The sequence below is a fragment of the Struthio camelus genome, chromosome 1 (genome assembly GCF_040807025.1).
Source record: "Struthio camelus isolate bStrCam1 chromosome 1, bStrCam1.hap1, whole genome shotgun sequence".
Lineage (NCBI taxonomy): Eukaryota > Metazoa > Chordata > Aves > Struthioniformes > Struthionidae > Struthio > Struthio camelus.
Genome location: NC_090942.1, coordinates 77,865,007 through 77,885,892, shown reverse-complemented (window position 1 = coordinate 77,885,892; position 20,886 = coordinate 77,865,007). Strand labels below are relative to the sequence as shown.

Here is a 20,886-nt window from a genome sequence, read left to right as displayed (position 1 = left end):
TTTAAAAAGTTTCTAGACAGACAGCACATGAGGGTGTTTAAAAGATAAATTAAACAAATGCATGTATGGAAATTAGCTATTGCTTTAATTAACAGTTAACATGAAAAACTAAGAACCGCTCGGTAGTTGGACATTTTACCATCAGGACAATAACATAAGCATTTTTTGGTGTACAGACTTCTCTTTTATCAACATTTAGTCCTTCCCTCAACTTGAGAACTATGTTCTTTCACCTGATCTGTGATCACATAAATTCTGGAAGTTCTTATACACAGACCACTGAAAAAATCAACAAAAGCAACCAGGAGCAGGTTCTTTGTGATCAAAATCAGAGTGGTGTGGTTGTACACACTACTGGGGAGAGGCAGAGGACACTAAGCTGCGTAGTACAGGATACAGCTCTGCAAATACATTCTGGCTAAGGCCAGAATGGCCAGGGTGGATCTCCACCCTGGACCTGACGTACGTATCTGACACCTTGCCCAAGCTGTGCCACACACTGGAGTGAAATTTCTGTGAGCATAATTCTGTACTGTCTTGGCAAAGGCCTAGAATAGTTACATAGATATTTCCCCTCTCTTCTGTGGTTCTGCACCGCATTGGTCCGCTCTAGGAAGGAGCAATACCTGGGCACAGAGCACCGCTGTCATAGCTGGGGCCCCTCTGTTGAGTTGGAGCTTATGGTGATTGATTGAGAGAAAAACCTCAATCTCATTTAACTGAGCAGCATTTAACTCCCACCTAATTTTTCCACGTTCGTGCTTTGTACCTGTATGACTAGCTTCCCACCCATCTCCTCCAGTCAAGCTGTCTGGCCTTCACTGTGCTGCTTACCCACAGAGGGAACACAGCATTTTTGGTGGTGCCCACGCTCATTGCGCTCCCGTCGTCCCGGAGAGGAGGTATTTGGCTCTGTCTGTGTATTAGCTTCAATGGGTCTGGAACCGGGTCGCCCTTCAGCCCAGGTGCCCAGCAAGGCCGAACACCAAGGCAAGCACAGTCCGAGATGCTTGAGAAGCATCCCCCTTTAGCACCCGGGGGATTTTTTCCATACCTTTATTCACACTCTAGACTCCTAATGTAAAGAGCGTGTGCACATTAGGTGGCTGCTAAACATGAACTGAAATAAGGCAAAACATTGTTTCTCAGGAGGTAATAGTGAAGGGAGATGATAACTCAGACATTTTACTACTGTTATAGCACAGCCAAGAGCAGTCTGCAGAGCAGTTATTTTACTACCAGCAGTGCACTCTATCCAGTTCCAGTACAGCCAAGGAGGTGTGAGGTGTTTATGTGTTTCCAGCTCATGCTTCTTGAACAGTTTGGGCCACATTTTGCAAAAGAGAATACATAACAAAGTAATTTTAGGATCATTTTCTCTTCCCTTTATATAGCAATTATTCTAGTATTAGTAAAACATTTAGCATATATTTATATTTTTAATATGATGTATATGCTGTATTAAAAAAGATTCAGTACTGTCTGAACAGTCAGCTCTGAAAAATATAGTAAATATGACATATCAGCAATGATTAATAAATCACTTGTATTTCTAGATTGCGACAGAAGACATCTGGCCAAATATTTCATTTGCTGAAAAAAGAAAATCTGGAATGTTTAAAACTATTTGTAAATTAACCTAAATTTGGGTTAGATGACATTTTTTTATACAGGTCAAAATATTTCTTTGTTGCACATATTATTTAAATCATTCTTCCATGTCTAAATAAAATTTTGTTTAGTTTTTTTGTAATTTAATTCTTAAGGATCTTGAAATATAGTAAAATATAAATGAGAAGTTTCATGAGAAGTTTCATCATGTATGAGTTCCTGGTTTTGTCTGAAAAATAATGGTGTTTCATTTCGGCAGAAAAACTGAAAATATCTGGAATAGTGTTTCTCAGACTTAGGAGATATGTATGGTGTTCTTCTCCAGCTTGACAATGAACTGAAATAGTTTTTCTATAGCTTGAATTACCTGGTTAACACAAGAACTGAAATAATTTATACAAGAACTGAAATATTTTGGTCTTATGCACAAATATTAGACTCCATTGTATTTTATTTTGGTTTCAAACTGTAATAATTTTGACCTTAGATTTCTGTGTATGTGTTTAGCAGTGAACAATTTCTCTCTTCCCTAGTGATTTTAGCAAAGGCAAATATTCAGTATCTGTAAGTAAACACTGAAAATCACTTGCTTCATTACACTTCTGGGCCATTAAATATTTTCTTTCATCTATTTAATTCTTCTCTTCTCATTGCCTCAGCAGTGTGACTCGATCAGGCCTGTGTTATCTTTCCCGGATCCTTTTTTGAGCATTGCGTAGTGTGCAGGAATGCAGTTTGTCAAACACGTTGTGTCTGAAATCCTTTGTTGGTAGAAGTGGAGAGAAAGAGATTATAAAATGCCTCAAAACCTTCAGTAAGGCCGTTCCCAGGTTTCTTGTGTCTGTTCATCCAAACAAAACATTCATACCTCACTTTTATGTATAGGACAGTATAGTATAGTAGGTATCGCATCTTCCATTAGCATGTTTTCTAGGCTCCAGTTTACAGAGGGCAAATTATTTTGTGCTATGGCAAGTTTTTAGGCTCCTTAAGGTTGAAAAGTTTGTGGATTTAGAAGAGATAAATGTGTCAGTTCTCTATAATGTGGTTTTCATAGGCAGAGAGACTTAAGATCCTGATTTTTTTCTAGGCAAGATCAACAATAATTCCCTGTCTGACTGGTGATGTGTATTTTTCATTGGTCTGCTAATACAAACCTTTCTGAGGTATAGCCAAGCAGTGCAAATAACTTCTGAAGCTGCTAGCTTCTGTCAGCCTGAGGGAATGTCTGACTGACTTTCTATGACATTTACTCCTCAGATATTTGTGCACAGTATTTCTCAGTAGCTGCCTTGTGTGCTAATCCTTTTATATGTGTTTGATTAAAAACTGTTCTGTGCACTGAGAGAGAGACTTTTGCCCAATTCATCAGAAAACCTCAACATTTAAAATAGTGGAAAGTGTGAGCCCAGCCTAAGCACAAATGCAGTGTGTATAGATGCTGGAGATGGCAGATAGGTTCGTGTAACTTCCGCAAGAAGAGAGATGCTCGTCTTTGTTTTTGCCTCTGGAATCAAAAACAACCATGAGAAACCACTTATTTATGATATGTCATCATTGTAGGTTTAAATTGAACTTTTTACAGAATAGGTTGGAGTAGCCATGTTACAAAATGACAAATGAGCTGCTGAGTCCACATTGATGCTGCCTTCGCTACTGTTTTGGGGAAGACATGCCGTTTTCACATTCGTAAGCTGAATTACACCATGAATTCTCTGTCAGTGTACCCTTGGAGAATTTGTCTCTCCTTTCTAGGTTAGATACCCTAGGGGCAGCCTGGGAAGGCTTTGTGATGCAAATTTAGCTATCCTTCGTTCACACGAGGAATGTTAGGTGTTGACCCATAAGGACTGAGTTCAAGATTTCTGTGAATATGCAGGATTTGAATTAACGTGGTAATGAAAGCCTCTAAGAGCATCAGGTGCATTCAAAATCTAAATAACTTTCATGGTTTAGAAACCTAAAATTAGCCCTATGACAATTAAAAGAAAGCTGATTGATATTGGTCATCAGTGTAAATATTAACATGAATTCATCCACGGCACTTAGACTTTTATTGAACAGCTGGTATGTTTTGTTTAATATACTCAAAGAGAAAAGTAATAATAGGTTTGTTGGAGATTGGCTGCACTTACTGTGGATACACAGATAATTGAGATGTATAACAAACAGTGAAGAAACAGCTCCAAGCACAAACACTCTGATATGATCCTTAGTAGATGCATCATCTGAAAAAAATGTTTTGTGTATTAGAGATTATCTAACACGTTAAGAGACAAATAAAAATGCACCAGGGGGTAAAAACCATGCAATTAATTTAGGGGAAAAATAACAGTGAGCTCAATTATTCAACTCTGATAATCACCTGCGGGACAGAAAACTTCCTGGAGTATCCTTTGAATCCACTGTATTCTCATGGAAAAATAGAAGAGAGGAATGGAATAAGGAAACCCAAATTCCTGTGTTTCTGCATTCAGCAAAGATGCCCTATAGTCCATAATAGTCCTCACTATATTTGCCCCAAGGAAGGTATATGCTGCTAGTCTTCAGTATGCTGTAGAATTTCTCAGCTCTTTTCTTTTTGCAATAAGAATTTTTATAAAGGTATAAACAAATGCAGATAATCCTCCATGCATTTTCCATTATCTCTGCAGTTGCTAAATACTTTTGTTTGAGTTAGGAAAATGTATTCTGTTACTTTTATGGGTTTTGAAAGTATAAATGTGGGTACCTGTGTTCTTTTCTGAGGTCACAGTGCACCTAGGTACAAGCCTGTAATTTCTTGTGGGATGAGGATGCTGGCATTCTAATGTTTTTAAATCCATGCAGGTCCTTTGCCTGCTCATACAATATCACTAAAGACTTTAAATGTTATAGTCACAAAATGTACATTACTATAATGTTTAAGTGTGAAACACAGCTGTAATTCATCCCAGTGGTAGGCAGTTTTGCCCTTTATTATGCTGCTTTTTTGATTATATGCCTCTTACTTCAGTTACAGTCTTTTGCCTTGTGGATCTCTGCCCAGATGCAAGATAAAAATTACAGTGACACTGGAGGACTGGATGTGTATAATTGAGGATAATTGTTTTACAATTTTATTATGGTACTAATATTTTCCATTTTTCTTTCTCTCTTTTACAGAGGGTATGAACTGTATGAACAAAGATCATGGGTGTGCACACATCTGCCGGGAGACGCCCAAAGGTGGGGTTGCCTGTGAATGTAGGCCTGGCTTTGAACTTGCCAAAAACCAGAAGGACTGCAAATGTAGGTAGATGAAGATTAAATTTCAAATGCCCCTAAATGTCTTATTTTCTTCATTGTTTTTATTTTCCAGAATTTGAGAACTCAACTTATTTTTGGCCAAAGGTGATTGGTAGCTTTAGTAATCTGTGTTCTTTCTGTAAAGGGATCACTTGGGGATGGATAAGAGGGATTGAATAATAGAACTTAGAAGTCTTACTAAGACAGTATCAACTTTTCTACCTTCCCATGAATGCAGAAAGTGAGAGATCAGTTTAATCTAGACTTTCCTTGTAAAGCAGAAAAAAAAGAAGCATAGAGGATTCCAACTTTCAGTATTTTGAAGTTCCATAATGATGAATGAGTTGATAAATCTGCTAATGGCTTTAATGATAAATCTGTTAGAGATTTTTTTAAAATAAAGAAGTGTTTGCTATAGTCCTGTATAATATAAACTGTTCCTAAAAACAAGCAAACAAGCAAACAAACAAACAAACAGAGTCAGGTATTCTAGAAGCTGGGATACTGAAGAAAGATATGCATCACCCAACAGAATTGGAAGCAGCAATTTTTCTGTGTAGGTTAAAATAATTGACCCTCTGTAACAGCTTCATCTGAAAGCTTCTGAAGTGCATGAGAGTCTTTATGCTGGCTTCAGTGGGTGTTGGATCTGACCCTGTCAGAACAGCTTGCTTTCCTACCTGTTAGATTTGAGAGAGAAAAAAAAGAGAGAATGCAATAACTGCAGTGAAATGACATAAAGCATGCTTCATGCTTTGCATAGGGACAGTATTTTTTGTCATAATCTTTCTTCCACACCAGCTTTTTTCTTCCTGAGATCTCTATTGTTTAAAAATGCTAAGATGATGTTTTCCTAAGTATGAAGCCAAAAGGATCACCTCTGAGTATCACCAAAAAATGCCACAAGATATTGCACAGCCCGATTGCTCCTCAGTATTTAAGAGGCTATCCAGGGGGAAAGTCAAAAGCACAGGGAAAATAGCTTTTATGGTCATTTTCGTTCTCAGTGTTTATTAGAAGTGAACATTGCGTTCTCTTCTTTTCTCTCTGCAACATCAGCTACATTGGTAAAGTGGGAGAGGATGTTTACTTATGCTGTTTATTATTTGTTTGCACACATTTGTACATTCCTTAGGAATTGCGTTACCCCTTTTCATAGGGAGATGGTGACAGGAGAATTAGGGCCTCTTCTAGAACAGTATTTCTAAATGCCTCAAAGTTTAATGGAGTAAAATGCTTGGATTTATTCAATGCCCTACAGAGTTCAAATTGTAGTTTGAATTATAATGAACTTTTGCTGACAGTCTTCTAAGTAGGGATGCTCAGTTTTTCAATGCCACGGAGCTTACTGCAGAATACACCAAATCCTAAACCCACAGCACATTCTGCAAATATGTTCCAGAGTCTTATTTTAAAAAATATATACTTCTAGACCTTCCAAGTGCAAAGATGTAAAAAGCTGTAGCCAGATGCCCTGGAGCAATAATTTTGAGAATTCAGCAGGCTCATTCCTCTTTATAAAGGTCTAGTTCTGAGGCTGAATGTTGGCTTTTTAAAAACTTTTTCACAGTTGACCATTTTAGTGGAGTTGGCTTAAATCCTTAGCTGCAGCTTTGCAAGTACTGAGTACAGCTACACTGAGGAGCTGCAGAGAAGACATCTGCCCCTTGTCAGGCTGGGTTGAGTTTGTATCCCTGGTATTGCCAGAGATTAAAACAGCTTCAAAGTTTCCCTCAAGTATTTTAATTTATAATGATCCCTCCAGGAGACTGCCTTTCAGGGTTTATCAGAGCTTGCTTCCTTGTTTCTTTATGTGAACAGTTGCAGAGAACCAGTATCTCACTAGGTGAATTTTTATCAGCTGGTTTGCAACTGCGTCGGAATCCTAGGAGAGATTTTCAGAAGCACTCAGGGTTGACCCAAGTCCACTACTAATGAGACGTGTGTGTTTCTCAGAGGAAAAAAGATGTTAAAAGAACTCTGAAGTTTGAAAGCAGAAAAAATTGGAAGGAGGCTCCCTGCTTTTTATGCATGCGTTCCATGATTGTGTCATTACATCCTAATTACATGATCACATATCACTTCATTGCATGCTAATAAGGCAGTCACTGTAGGTGTCTTGCTTCATTCAGTGGACAGGATGGTCAGTGCTCATTAAATAGGCTTTTGTTCAACAGTTTCTTCTCCTTCATAATTCAGTGTTTATGCCTTGCCCACTGCACAGTATTCAAACTCTGCTCTGAACATAAAATTTTTAATTTCCTCATGGATTTTCCCATGGTACTCATTACTGTAATATCTGAGTGCTTCCTAGACATTGTTAATGTATCTTCAGAACATTCTTGTCAGGTTAAAAAGTACTGTTTTGCCTGCCTTACAAATGGACAATGTATAAAATGATGTTAATGTCAAAGCCATTTAGCAGTGATTGGTGATTAACAAGAGACACCCAGAACCCCACTTAGCATTTATAGCACATAGTATGATCAAAGCCAAGCTCCCAATGGCTCCAGCTGTACTTGCAAATGCCAGGGAGACAGGAACACTTTATTAGTAACCTGTAACAGATGTGATTTAAGTGGCCTGCACAGCCCCGAGTAGGAATTCCATGGCAGAGGCAGAAATACAATTGAGTTTTCTAGGGCTGCGTTCACTGTCTGAATAAAGACCATCCGTTCTTGCCCATGTCTTGCCTTCTGATTTACTCAAGCTGCAGCAAATAAGACAGGGATTCACCAGTGAGATTCCCCAGACCTAATTTTCCCCAGCTGCACTTGTGTGCTGAATGAGGCAGGAGTGTTTTCTGCATCTGTCATTAAGGATGGTTATCGCGATATGAAAAGCCTGTGGACCATGTAAAAGTCTGGTATTTGGTAGCTTTTGAGTGCTTAATATTGCAATCTTAATTTTTGTTAATATGATTTTTAAACAAGCAAGTTAACAGTTACAAAAAGAAACTCTTGCCCACGACCCTAGGAAACCATGGAAACATTCAGGTTGGGAGGGACCTCAGGAGGTCATCTAGAAATACATCAAACAGAACCATGCACATCCTTATATAATTCAGCAGCAGAGCTGCATCCTTCAGATCCAAAGCAGCAGTAAACTACCATCTTCTCTGTACACAGGCAATGAGATCATGTCAGTGATTTTCATAGATATTTGCTGGCAGCAGAAGGATGAGACTTAAGCATTCTGAATTTGATTCCAGGTTACAGAGGAAACACGTGGGTGCTGACCCCCTATTTCTGACATCCCTGTTATTTTTCAAGTTCCTGTTTTTGAGCAGGATAAGATTTTTTTCTCCAAAGCATGGACAAAACAAGGGTTTTTTTTGTTAATTTAATTATTAGCTGAATCAGTTTAGCTGGAACTTGAGAAAGGAAGAAGAAACCTAGAGCAGACCCTCAAGCATGTAAGTTGCTACCTGAATGGATTAATTCTGGCAGAGTTATAAGCAAGTAAAAGCTGAGTCTTTCAATGGAAAATACTGAATAATCTTAACTACAACTATTTCTACCAGCCCCCTCTTATAATAGTGATTTAAGTGAGCAGGATGGCTAGTGCTAAGTAATTCCAAAAATCCTGTCCAGTATATTTTGTTTACAAAATAGAATGCCCTTCTACCTATGCCAAGTGCCAGCTTTTCAGCTGCTGCTGACAGTATTCACATGCAGCTTATTAGCTGTCAGTATAGAGGTCTGCAGAATGTTAAAAATGCAAGGCCATAGTAGAATAAATAATGCAAGCAGTGCATTCATAGCTTTATCTCATAGAAAGAGGTGTCCATAATTTTATATGAATTATATGTTTAATGGTGAATTTAGTTAAATAACATGGCAATTCTAAATTTATCTGGAATTCTAATGTGCTGGTTCAGGCTGTCACAGAAAGTTAGGCTAGAAAAAAAAGATTTAACTTGTTGCAAATTCTGTGGCATCTGAGCAGTGCTACACATCTCATCTGCATGGGAAGCAAGAGCAGGATTGCATTATCTTAGAAGGGAGTTAGGTTGTTGGGTACTAAATACTGCTTCCAGTATTTGGCCATACTTTAAATACAGCTCTGTGCAATAAGCTACTTCAGGATATTAATACGGTTTAAAATTTAAACTGGCATAACTTCTTACGTGAGCTTTCTTCCTAAAGGCACTTCCGTGCATCCCCTTCTTCAAACTACCTACACAACCTCTGTCTTTGGATCACTGTGGGTTTGATTTGAAATAATAATTAGTTCTTGGAAAAGCCTAGGTTTGTAGATAAGTCATGTCTGACCTGGAGACACCTCATGCACATGTATTTAAACAGTAGGATAATATTTATTAATGCTACTCTATCAAGCACCTGAAAGTTAAGATGAATGACATTGTCTGCACAGTGCAGGCATCTTGTGCATGGACCTTATATAATCTGTACACAGTAGTTCAGTACAGGAATCAGATGCCTTTTTGAGTCTGGGAATATTCTGCCTTTTTTTTTCCTTTTGACACTCCTAATCACAGACAAGTCACATGGGAGAGAGCAGAAAAAGGGTAATATGAAAGTTCAGAGAAGCACTGAAGGCAGGATCTAGGCTGGAGAGCCAGGCTGAATTCTAGTATTTTCTATCTTCTGAGGGGTCAAACTTGAAACATCAATAGCATTAATTATTGGAATATGTATGTTAAAAGCCTTCTGTTCTTTAAATGTGTCATTCTTCTTCCAAACAATTGTTCTGTGTCTTTCATCATCAAAATGTCATTTCAAGACTAGTCCATATTTTTCTCTGGATGTAAACACTGGCCCACATGCTAAGCTGTGTCTCAGAGATGCTTAGCACAGCCCAAGCAGGGCATCCTCCTGGCTAAACCAAATAAATGCTGCTGCTGCTGCAGTGCGGGCAGAAGAACAAGTAGGAGGATTATGCCACACTGCCTGCTTGCAGACCTTGAAAGCGGCTGGCCAAGTCAGGAGCCTGGGTGCAGTAGTCAATGGAAAGAACTAACCTTGTTTGGAAGGCAGTTTGAAGCACCAGTCTCAGGACTTTGGCTCAGGGTCCCCCATTGCTCTTCATTCAGAGTAGAAAGAGTCTTGGGAGAACGCACTGGTAACTTGGTCACTGCCGTTATTTACCTCATATAGATGATGTGTATCTTTGTAGGGCTTGGGCGTTGTTTTTGCTCATGTTTCTAGCAAGGAGCTTTCCCTGGCCTTCTCTATGGATGCTGCTTTTAGCCAATTGTACAGAGTATTTCCCCCACAGATGCAGAAGCCAGGTCAAGATTTTGCCAGTAAGGCATTCTGATATCTCTGCCTATCTATATCATCTATTTTAATTATAATGCCATAAATACTAGGGTAAAGAACAGGGCACCTTGACTGCACTTCAGACATATGTGAATGCTGAACCATTGTTGAAAGCAGTGGTGTTATTCTGGTTTTAAATCTGCTGTGTGGGTATAAGTATGTCTGGATTCTAACAGATATGTGTATGCTGTCGTTTGGTAGGAAACGTTAACCCCTCTTTTGCATCCCTTTTGTTGTAATAACATGATTTATAGTATTTGAAGGTAATTTGTTTCTGTCAGAAGCGTACCATCAGGGTTATTAGGTCAAAATATTCTCCTTCTTTTTATTTCCTTCTTTAATGTCACAGACTGAACAAGCACACGCTAAGTCTTCTGCATAGCTGTAGAGTACAAATTTATATGAAATAATTTTTAAAAGAAAACTTTGGGATTTTTCATGCATTTTGCTTTAACACTTTCTGATAAGAATGGAGTAGATCTGGGTTTTCCCTTGCCTTTAAAGAATTTTTATTTTTTCCTTTAACCAAGAGAAACTTCTCATTGTGTCACTGTTGCAGACTTAAAGCTTGAGGAGAGTTGAAATGATACATTTTACAACTGGATTTTGTACAGATTTCACCTGCAGGGCTGACAGGCTCCAGAGTTTTGTCGTGAGCTGCTAAAAAGAAAAGCAAGCTGGTCTAGACAGAAGTTCAAATCCCTCAGAAGCGTGGTTAAGTAATATTTGTAAGAGACAGGCAAATGAACTGACCTACATCTATGCTCGTTGATTGAGTGGAAAAGAATCCACTTTACTATAGTAACTAGTAAATTTTACTAGTAACTGTAGTTACTAGTAGCTTTACTTTACATAAATAAAACAGATATATAAAACAAGTGTGTGGTTCTGCAGGATTTAATATAAACAGCATCAGTCTAGTGCAATTTTTAATAGACAAATATAATAAGGAAAAGTCCCCTATATTACACTGGTCAGAGAAAACATATAGATACTTTCATCTCTGCTGGGGGAGGCTTTTAGCAAAGAATGGCAAAAATAACTGCTGCAGTCGTGTTGTTTAGAATACACACTTTGTTGCTGATTGTGCTTTAAAGTACTTAATAGAAATACTGTTGGCTAGAAATGTGTTTAAACACCTTGTATAAACAGCACCTTCATGTTAATTTGTGATGACACTGCAGCCCAGCAGGAGTAGAAACACTGAGTGAGCTTGCAAGTAGTCCAACAGGCATGTAGCGCTGAGAAGGAGCGGAGGATAGTGGATGGAAATTACTTTACCCTAGATTAGCTCTGCCAGTGTGTGCCCATGACTCTGGATAAAAGTGAGCAGCTACCTTCCATGCCGCTCACTGCCCCAGCTCTATCACATCCCTAACACGGCTGGCTATAAGGGCAGCTCATGTGTGGCCAGCTGATTCAAACATCCTCCATCTGCTGCTTTAGCTTTCATCTAGGCTGCAAAACTGTGTATGATCTACCCCCAGACTAACCAAGAAGTGTTACTGTTGCACACACAATGGGGCATAGAGAAGGAAGGGCAGAAAGGAAGCAAAGAACAACTAAAAACAATTGCAAAACAGTGAATGGGCAAAAGGAAGAGAGATGAATAAGGACTGGCATAGCATTGAGCAAGGAAGTGATTTTTCAGCCTGACTACATTAAAAAGGCTGGCGGTTTAAGAAAGGAGAATTGACCTAATTTTTAAGATTTGGTTTTGCATCAAAAATAAAACCCGAAATGTTATTGTGTGTGGAAAGAAATGAAACACCGCTTCCACCTGATGCAAAGCAGAATGATTTGTTTGATGTATTTTTCAGGAAAAAAAATTAATGGGTAAGTTCATAAAACTGGAGGAAAAGAAAGAATGCCTGGGGGATGGTTGTCGTTTGGGCAGCTTCTTTAATGTAACTCCTTGGAATTTTGGGATTCTCACGGTTTGGGACGCGCGAGTTCAATTCCCTCCTCTCTCTGCTAGGCCTGAATTCGTAATTCTCATTTCTTAGCATAGTGCCCAAGCTGTCAAGCTCCAGTAAGGAAATCTGGATTGGGCTGCACTCCATCTTTCTCACTGCCATTCTTTCCACATGAGTAAAGTTCTGATATTTCTGGTTGCAGAAGCAGGAATCCATGTGGGCCGTCTTCTCTGTGACTGTTCTTACCACTAGGCCTAGAGTGTTGCCTTGCAATCTGTGAATAACACGAATTTTATTCAAATCGTACAATGCGGAGGTGTGAAGGATGAAGGATGCTTGAATGCATGGTAGCCTCTGGCCTGCACTCACTTGGGAAATGGGCAGTCTCGGTTGTGATCTTTGCTAGGCCTCAGGGGCCATGGGTCCATGAACTGGAGGTTCCTACTCAGGCGAGTGGTTTTAATGGGAATTCTGTTGGATATGTTAATGTGGGTCTCCCTAATTTATTTTGCTGGAGTTGTTCCATTTTAAACAAAATAATTCAGTAATTACTGAAAGTAGTGATACTCTCCAACACTGGCACACTCACCCAAGAGGTGGAATATTTCAGTTTCAGTTACTGTCACTGAAAACTCCAGTCTACTCCATTTTATTAAGCTCGTGTTAAAGCAAAGTTATTGAGGTTGGGAGGAAATGATATTTGTCTACTGGAAAGCAGATTTAAGTTTAGGTTTAGATGCCTGATTTTAAAATCCTGTTCAGAATTATCTTGGCTTTACTGTATAGTGGAATTTGCCCCTCTGGATCCTTTATAAACTCTCTTATCTAGGAGAGGATTTCTGATAAAGACCTAAGTGAAGAAGTTCCTTCTGATAAACAGGAGTCAGTATTTAAATTTCTAGAACATTTCAAAACATTCAAGTCCTCTGAAATGAGGAGTATGATATAGCTGAATAATGGGACATGGGATTTCCCCTCTACCTGTCAATGTAGATATACCTGTAAAGAACCCGATTCTTGTGCACAGGAATTACCTGTATATGAAGACAGTAAATTGAATTAAGAATTGTTTTATTTAGCATCACACTATGAAACTGTAAAGGACTAAACAGAATAGGGGCAAATTAGAGCTGTGGTGTACCAGCTTATTATTTAAAAACTGGTTTGCCGTAAGAGTCAGAGATTAAATCCATCCTGTAATAAAGTGGATTGAATCTGACGTATTAATTCCTGGAAACTGCAAAATTCTACCTATCTGAAAAAATGTTGACTTTAATGTATGTTTAGTATTTTTTTCACTAGAGGACATTTTTAGTAGTTGCAATCAATTTTACATTGTACGCATGCAAGTGGAAGCGCCATCACCAGGGGTTCCTTCCTAGCTGAAGCCAGTACACTGTATGGCCATAACAAGAGTATATTTTTTGTTTCAGTAAAGAAAAGGAAAAAAAAAGAAAATAATATGTTTCCTGGCTTATATGTAAACATTCTTCTACTCTAGGAGGACTAGTATTTGAAATAATAGATTTCAAGACGTATAGGTTTTTGCTCTTGCTCTTTGGGTCTCTGCTTCCTCCAGATAGGAAGTGAAGGAGAACGAGAAGAAAAACGCGGTCTATAGACTTGAAAATATATGTCTATATTAGTAGGCTGCTCATATCTTCATGCCATATACATCACGGATATGAAGAATGTAGCTTTTAGGAACAGATGAAATTGGCTGATCATTCATGCTAAAGCTACTAATCCACACAGACTGGGGGAAAAGTACTTCATTCTTCTTTCTTTCTATCTTTCTTCTTTCCTTCCTTCCTTTTTCTCTCTTCCTCCCTCTCCCCTCCCCTCCCCTCCCCTCCTCTCCCCTCCTCTCCTCTCTTTTTTCTTTTCTTTCTTCTCCTTTTCTCATTTGTTGATTTTTTTCTTCCTTCCCTCCTTCCTTCCTTCCCTCCTTCCTTTTTGCACTGGGTGGATGGAGAGCAGAGCATGAGGCAGGAGTGTGGCTAAGGTAATGGGGCTCAGAGAGAGAATACGGGAATGCATATGTCTTCAAATACAAATGTTTTGTTGCCTTATGTCTTGGTTTGTTACTGCTCTTCTACATTCTGAAAGGCCCTCAAAACTAATTGGTTTCATTGTCATTTTATTTATATATATAAATATACACATTCATTTGGGGCATAACTAGTAACCTGTAACTATGGGAATGGAGGCTGCCAGCACACCTGTGATGACACAGATACTGGTCCTGTGTGTGGCTGTCATCAGAAGTATGCCCTGCATTCAGATGGCCGAACCTGCATTGGTAAGTACTTCTCTACAGCACATTTTATTCTGTATTCCTCATAGAATATGTATGTGCACGTAGGTGCGTGTATGTGTGTGTGCACGCATGTGTATTTGTATCTCACCAGAGTTTAGCGGCATCGCTGAGAGGAATGTGTAATTGCAGTTCCTGGCCATAGCAGCTAAGGTCTCACGATATATAGACAGAAGCAGTTGTGCATGTTTTGTTGAAATGTTTGTTAATGAAGTATCCCTTTGTTACTCCTTTGTAACTTTTGTTTGTCTTTTTATAAACCTAATAATTTCTAAAATAAAAAAGTATAAAATATTCATAATTATGACTGAAAGTTCAGCTTTTCCCTTCATTTTCATGATTCAGACTTCCTTGGGTGAGTATGATGAGGAGAATGATCCTCATTTTCTAAACTGTGATTGGGGAAAATTAATCATCGTGATATGCTTTCTTCCATGTCATATTTTTTATGAGCCTAAAAAGTACAGCACTTGTAGTGAATATGCTTTCACTAAGATTGTCAGTGGGAAAAAGTGATACAAGAGATGAAGTGTCTTGGAAGATGTTATGCAAATATTTATGATTATAAAATATATTATTTGCTTAACACTGTTTCTTTCCAGTCTTCATTTTTTTTAAATAAAAAGGGATGATTTTGTATACTGTAAGTTAACATTTGAAAACTCTTACTCTCAGATCAGAACATAAACCCATAATGGTTTTCATTAGCGGTGTGGCCATGTTGACTTTTTTTTGTTTGTTTGATTTCACATTCGTATGAATTTATAGGAATTTCCTGAAATGGAAAAAAAAAAAAGAAAGGGACACATATTTATCATCTTTTCTCTCATTTATCAATACTGCAAGACACAAAGCACGTGATCTAAAACCCATGGAAATCTATCATTTATCTTTAGCGATCTTCTGGTCACATCCATGGATCTTGATCTTGTAGTAAGATCTAAGCATTAAATTCAATGGCTGCACAGAGCTTCATTCACTTCTGATGGGTTTGATTACACATGGTTGTATGGTGGGACCAGTGTTATACTGGTAGAGGTAGAGCTGAACAAGGTTCAACACTGGACTGTGCCTTGCTGTATACACAAGCTATATGTCCGTTTACGAGATCTCTCAGCTAGTACTTTTTGATTAACACAGTGGGCTCAGTCTTGCAGTCCCCCTATTTAAATAACTCTCTCTGAAATCTGTGGCAGTTCCAGCTGTGGAGAACTTGCTATAGAGTGAGAGCCTTGAGAGCAGGTTTTATTGAATGGATAATTGATCTCCTATTTCTCAGTGTTCACTAATATCCTCAGATTGATGTTTTAAATTGTTCAGCATGTAAAAACGATTTTAAAAGCTGTATACACTGCACCTGATTTTTTTTTTAGTTTTTTTTCCCATTTTTGTAATGTAATACATACAACTCCATGTTACATTCCTTGGTCTTGTGATGTAAGTCACATATTACTGCCTGTGCTGATTTTCTTCCCTCTAAGTAGCTCTTTCTCTTAGAATACTTTTTTTTTTTTTACATTTTTATTCCTGCTTTCTGGTGATGGTTCCTGATTGCCTGTCTTGTCTGATAACTGACGTTCATTAATTATTTACAGAGCAAAATAAAAAAAAACTCAAACAAAAGCCTCTATTGCAGCCTGATCCCATCTAGAACTTGTTAAAAACAAAACAAAACAACTTCTTGTTACTACTCAACCATGTAGTTTTGCCACAAATAAAACCTGCCAGCCTCCTCCTCCTCACTTCAGTGATTCCAATGTTTGCTGTCTTCAGTGGTGTATATATTCTGGGCATCACTGCAAGAATGCAAACTTCTGCAATGCCAGATAAATACTTTTTGACCCTTTGTCTAACACATTTTGTCTTTGTTTGCTTGACTTATCCTTTTATTTTATTTTTTATGTTTGCTGCATGTGAAAGTCCCCACTTGCATTTTGTTTTTCTAATAAAGCAATTCCCTCTCTGTATAAATCATTTTATTTACCCAGCTGCTGCTTTTCCATCACTCTCCTGTATGAGAAATCTTTATTTTTGCTTCACTTACTGATCACTCTTGCCACTGTTGTGACTGTTTCTGTGTATTTCTAATGAAGCATAACCAAAGTCCTCATTATGCTGTATGACACTCTTACATATAGGATATCAGAAACTACCTTGTAAAATGACCTTTGCTGACATCATCTTGCTTACTGCATGCTTATAAAATTACTAAACCCTGTTCTTGCAACATCTTTTCTAGCATTGAATGTTTAGCTAGTAGTGTTTCATAGACAAGCAGGCAACCAGCACTGCCCAAACTGATCTTTTTTGTGTTTGTTTGGTTTGTTGTTTGTTTATTTTTGTTGTTGTTTTTGTTTAATTTGCATGCTGTTGTTTGGTTCCGTTTCACGCTGTGTCACTGCGTACAAGACTATGGTGCATCCATGCCCATCCATCACCGGACTCTTCTAGCTCTCTGTCTGTCTGTCTTGGTCTTCTGCCTGCCAACTTCAGATCCTGATGCCACCATTAGCCTGAGTCACTTTACAGTTTGTCTTTAATAGTTTGTGTAACTAGCATCCTTGGATTTTAATTTCCATCATTAACACCTCTCTGGGGCACTCATGTTAGCTCTCTTGTTCTCTAGTAGGAATCCAGCTTCGTGTATGTGGTTAATTACTTGGTAGTTGACCATTCTTCCTCCTCCTGCTCTTTCTTCCTCCTTCCCCCAAACACCCTTTAATTTTTTTCCTGAGGTCTCAAAGGGAATTAACTCTCTAACGGGGATTTAGTGCTTTCATGCCTTGCTTCTTGGCTTTGGCTGTGCCATGCCAAGAAACTGTCTTAGGCAGCGGAAAATTGGGCTTGTGATTAACCAACTGCTCCATGTTTGTCCCTTACTTGTGTTTTAGAGAAGGATGAGGCTGCAATTGAGAGTTCTGAGTACAATGCCACGTCAGTAGCTGATGTGGACAAGCGGGTGAAACGGCGGCTACTTATGGGTAACACTTTTCTTCCACTTCCTTTGTTGTGCTCTCACTTTTGTCTGTATGTGTGTGTGGGGGGAGGTTCTCTTTTGGTCTCATTTGGTTCTTTGGTTTTGGTTTAGTTTTTTTTCAGTTGATTTCATCTGTGTGGAAAGGTCACCAATTTTGTTAAGTTCTCATCTGTTGTACAACTTCATTTCTTGGTTTTAAACTTTTTTTCCTAATGCTGCAGCTATGATATTCAATTTCTTCTGCGTAGAAAGAAGCTTTTGCCATTAACCTTACTTACCTTATGCAAGCTACTTCTTATATGTGATTTGTGTGTGTTTGTGTGTATGTGTTGCTCTAGGGTTCCTAAAAAATCATGTTCCAGACCTACCTTTTGACTTAAAAGTGGATGATGGTGAAATAAAACCATGTTCTATTACATATGGGGTGTTAAGTGAATAACTGTATTTGCCTACTTACATATGTGCAGTACTGTTGACTGAAATGTAAATATTGTGACTGGAAATTCATTTATTTCCTTTGTGTTGCTACGTTAGAAACCACTGAAAGATCTTTCCCTAGTGACTAGTGAGCTTCCGTATGTTCTTCTTTCAAGACTAAAGCGTGGCTTGTTTCTCTCTGTGGTTGGAGCTTAAGAGTGGAAGGGATGAAGAAACGTACTGAACAACGAAGATACTTCTTTAGCTTCTGCTCTCCATTAACCCATTGCTCACCTTTGTAATGCTCTTGTTTAAGTTACATTTATGGCCATTAATGAGAATGACCTTTTGGAAATAAAAAGGGTAGAGTGGCTGCATCTCTGCCAGATTTCTTGTCATGTGACAAAGGGCACAGAGTAGGACAGCTTCCTGAATGATGCCAACATTTTGGCAATTTCCAAGTGGCTTGTTGCTCTGTATTTTCCATTTTTATGCCCTGCACACCACATACAATATTTCTACTAGTTTCTAAGCGCAGTGAGCACTATTGAGATCTACTCGATGAACAATTTACAAGACAGGGCTTCTTTATCCACACGAGATTCCACACGAGATTCTGGCAGGATGAGATTCTCCATTCCCTCACAGTTGCTATTTCCTTTCTTAAAAGTGCCAAGTCCTTTGCAGACTCCCCCCTGCTAGTCCCTGGCAGGCTCAGCACCTGTCTGGAATTACTGCTTCTAGAAGAGCAGAAGCCCCTCTGTGAAAACTTGATTTAATTGGTTGCTGGGTTATTTGTTGCAGTAGGTGATGACTGTTGTATGGTTTTCATGTCCCTTGTATTTTTTCACCCAGGATAAACCATCAGCTTAATCATAGGCCAGCAAGAAGTCACCGTGTGGCAAATGGCATGGTGTCATGACTCTTAAATGATATTAGATAATAATGTTGAGGTATAATATTTTCCCTCCTATGAACACCTGGGCATATGTTGCCATACTTCTTTTAGAATATCTGCAGTTGTTAATTTGAAATTAGTTTGCAGACCTAGCAAGTGACCCATATTGATTTGTTGCTTAATGATGCATTGCTTAAATTGATTTAAGTTGACAAAAGCTATGAGGAGACACATGTTACTTTCTAAAGTGCCATTAACACTTTTAGCTGGAATTTCCGTAAGGTCTAAGTTCTCACTGAAAGTCAGGAAGAAGTTTGTGGAAAGAGCCTCCCTTTGAAAATCCAGTCCACAAGGTCTAAATGATGAGTTTGCCCAGCCACTAACAGCATGTAGGATATGATTGAAAGGGACTGAGCAACATAGTACACTGCTTTGCTACTTCACCCTCTGATAAAAGTAATTATCCAAACTGAAAATAAGCTCACACTGCCTATGAGAGTTAAGGCAAACAGAATTCAAAAGTTATGATTAGCAACAAGCTTCTTAGGTACAACAGGTTTGCAAGTCCCAAGCCAAACATACACTCTAGAAATATGTAAATTTAGGGAAATTATTAAAAATCCAGTTTGCAAAATCCATCGTCTCAGTCTTCACTGTCTCCTGTATTAGCACTCATCAGCCAAGAGCTGAGAGTTTCTGGACAGGCTGAGTTTGAACAACAGATACCTTAGAAAAACATCAACTAGAGCTGAAAAGAAATGTAATTAGCAAGTGAGATCTGAGTGGGTGGCTTACTTCTTAAGGACATTTTTGCTCTGTTTATCTCTGCTCTGATTTTTGGTGCGCAGAAAATTCAAGCTTGAATTTTTTAGTAGTCTTAGTATGTTTCCAGAGGGTAGTGGCATTTTCATGAAATGCCAAGTGTCTTCAGATACTTTCTAGACAGCTGTTTTAGAAAGTACTGGAGGGCTCCTCAGGAAACTTTGTTACCAGCTCTTGCAAATGAACTGTGATTTTTGACCCTGCTGCAGGCAGCCCTGGGTGGGCAGGAAAAATCGCAGACTTCGTGTGATTTTAGTAGTCTGACGGAAGATGCTTTTGATTGCAAGCCCAAATAAAATTTTTTCTAGTCCCACATCATCTACTGCTGCTATTAAAATCACTGTGATCTTTGTAACTCTTAGTATAAGCCAAGGCTATCTTTGTTATCTCAAGGGGCTATTCTTGACCCATTTCACAGAAGACTGAAGCTTGCATGAGATTACTTCAGAACAGGACTGCTGTCTGACATGACTGCGTATGCCATTCAATTAGCTACAGCAAGACTGGCCACTTCTGTAGCTCGGACTGACTCTTAGAGGGATCTGGATCCTAGTCATGGTGTGGTCCTGCCACTTGTGGCTAAGCCTGAAATATAGAAAAGTATGAATTCACTCTCCTCCTTTCCTGTTAGGTTTTGTGAGGCAGACAAGAAACAGATCTTCTCAGATGATCTACAAGAAACTGTATTTCAGAGCCATTCAAATAATTCTTAGGAATTTTCATCCTTTTTTTTCATTATTTTTTTTCATAATGTTCAGGAAGGCCTGAAGGCTTCAGCTGTCCTTTATCTGCCCTGTTCAGAGAGAGCCACTGGGGCCCAGAGTAAAAACCTCTTTCATTTACCAGATGTCACTGAATAACTTTTCTCTGATCTGTGAATGTAGCGGCATATTGCTACTCACGCAGTTTGTTTACAATTCCTTCCCTTCCACCTGGGCCATTGCCATTTTAAAGGGGAAAGGGATGCACCTTATTGTATTCCAGACGGACTTCAGCCAAAGTTCTGCCGTCTGCAAGACTTCTGAGATGAAGTAGAAACTGGACATTGATCCATGGAGTTCTGCAAATTAGGAAGAGTTGTTCATTTGCATGTCCATCCTGCAGAAGTGCACACATCCAAGTACTCAAGAGTAGAGCCTTTTTATCCTTACTGTTATCTGTAAGGTACGTTTACACCCACCTTGCCACAGGACAGCTTGCACTTACTATAAATCAGTAGGGCAAAACCAGTCTCCTCAATTTTTCTCAAGCATCTGGCATAACTGGACCTTTTATGTTGCAGTTGGTTGAGCACAGGCTTTAGCTCTTAAAATTGTGTTCAAGTCTTTGATTTGTATGATAAAATACAATTTTTTTCCTAAAAATATTTTCAGTAT

At 38.7% G+C, this 20,886-nt stretch overlaps 1 protein-coding gene across 7 annotated transcripts in view; it reads left to right on the top strand.

The window, feature by feature from the left end:
• SCUBE1 (signal peptide, CUB domain and EGF like domain containing 1) overlaps positions 1 to 20,886 on the top strand; it is a 214,991-nt gene that overhangs the window by 104,261 nt on the left and 89,844 nt on the right. For 4 of the 7 annotated variants that reach the window (XM_068951072.1, XM_068951099.1, XM_068951108.1 and 1 more), the window contains exons 5-7: positions 4,756 to 4,881; positions 14,265 to 14,381; positions 17,288 to 17,377. In XM_068951072.1, coding sequence (XP_068807173.1) covers positions 4,756 to 4,881; positions 14,265 to 14,381; positions 17,288 to 17,377 — 333 coding nt within the window. The remainder of the gene's footprint in view (positions 1 to 4,755; positions 4,882 to 14,264; positions 14,382 to 17,287; positions 17,378 to 20,886) is intronic. The other 3 variants (XM_068951089.1, XM_068951117.1, XM_068951081.1) reach the window with 1 other exon arrangement.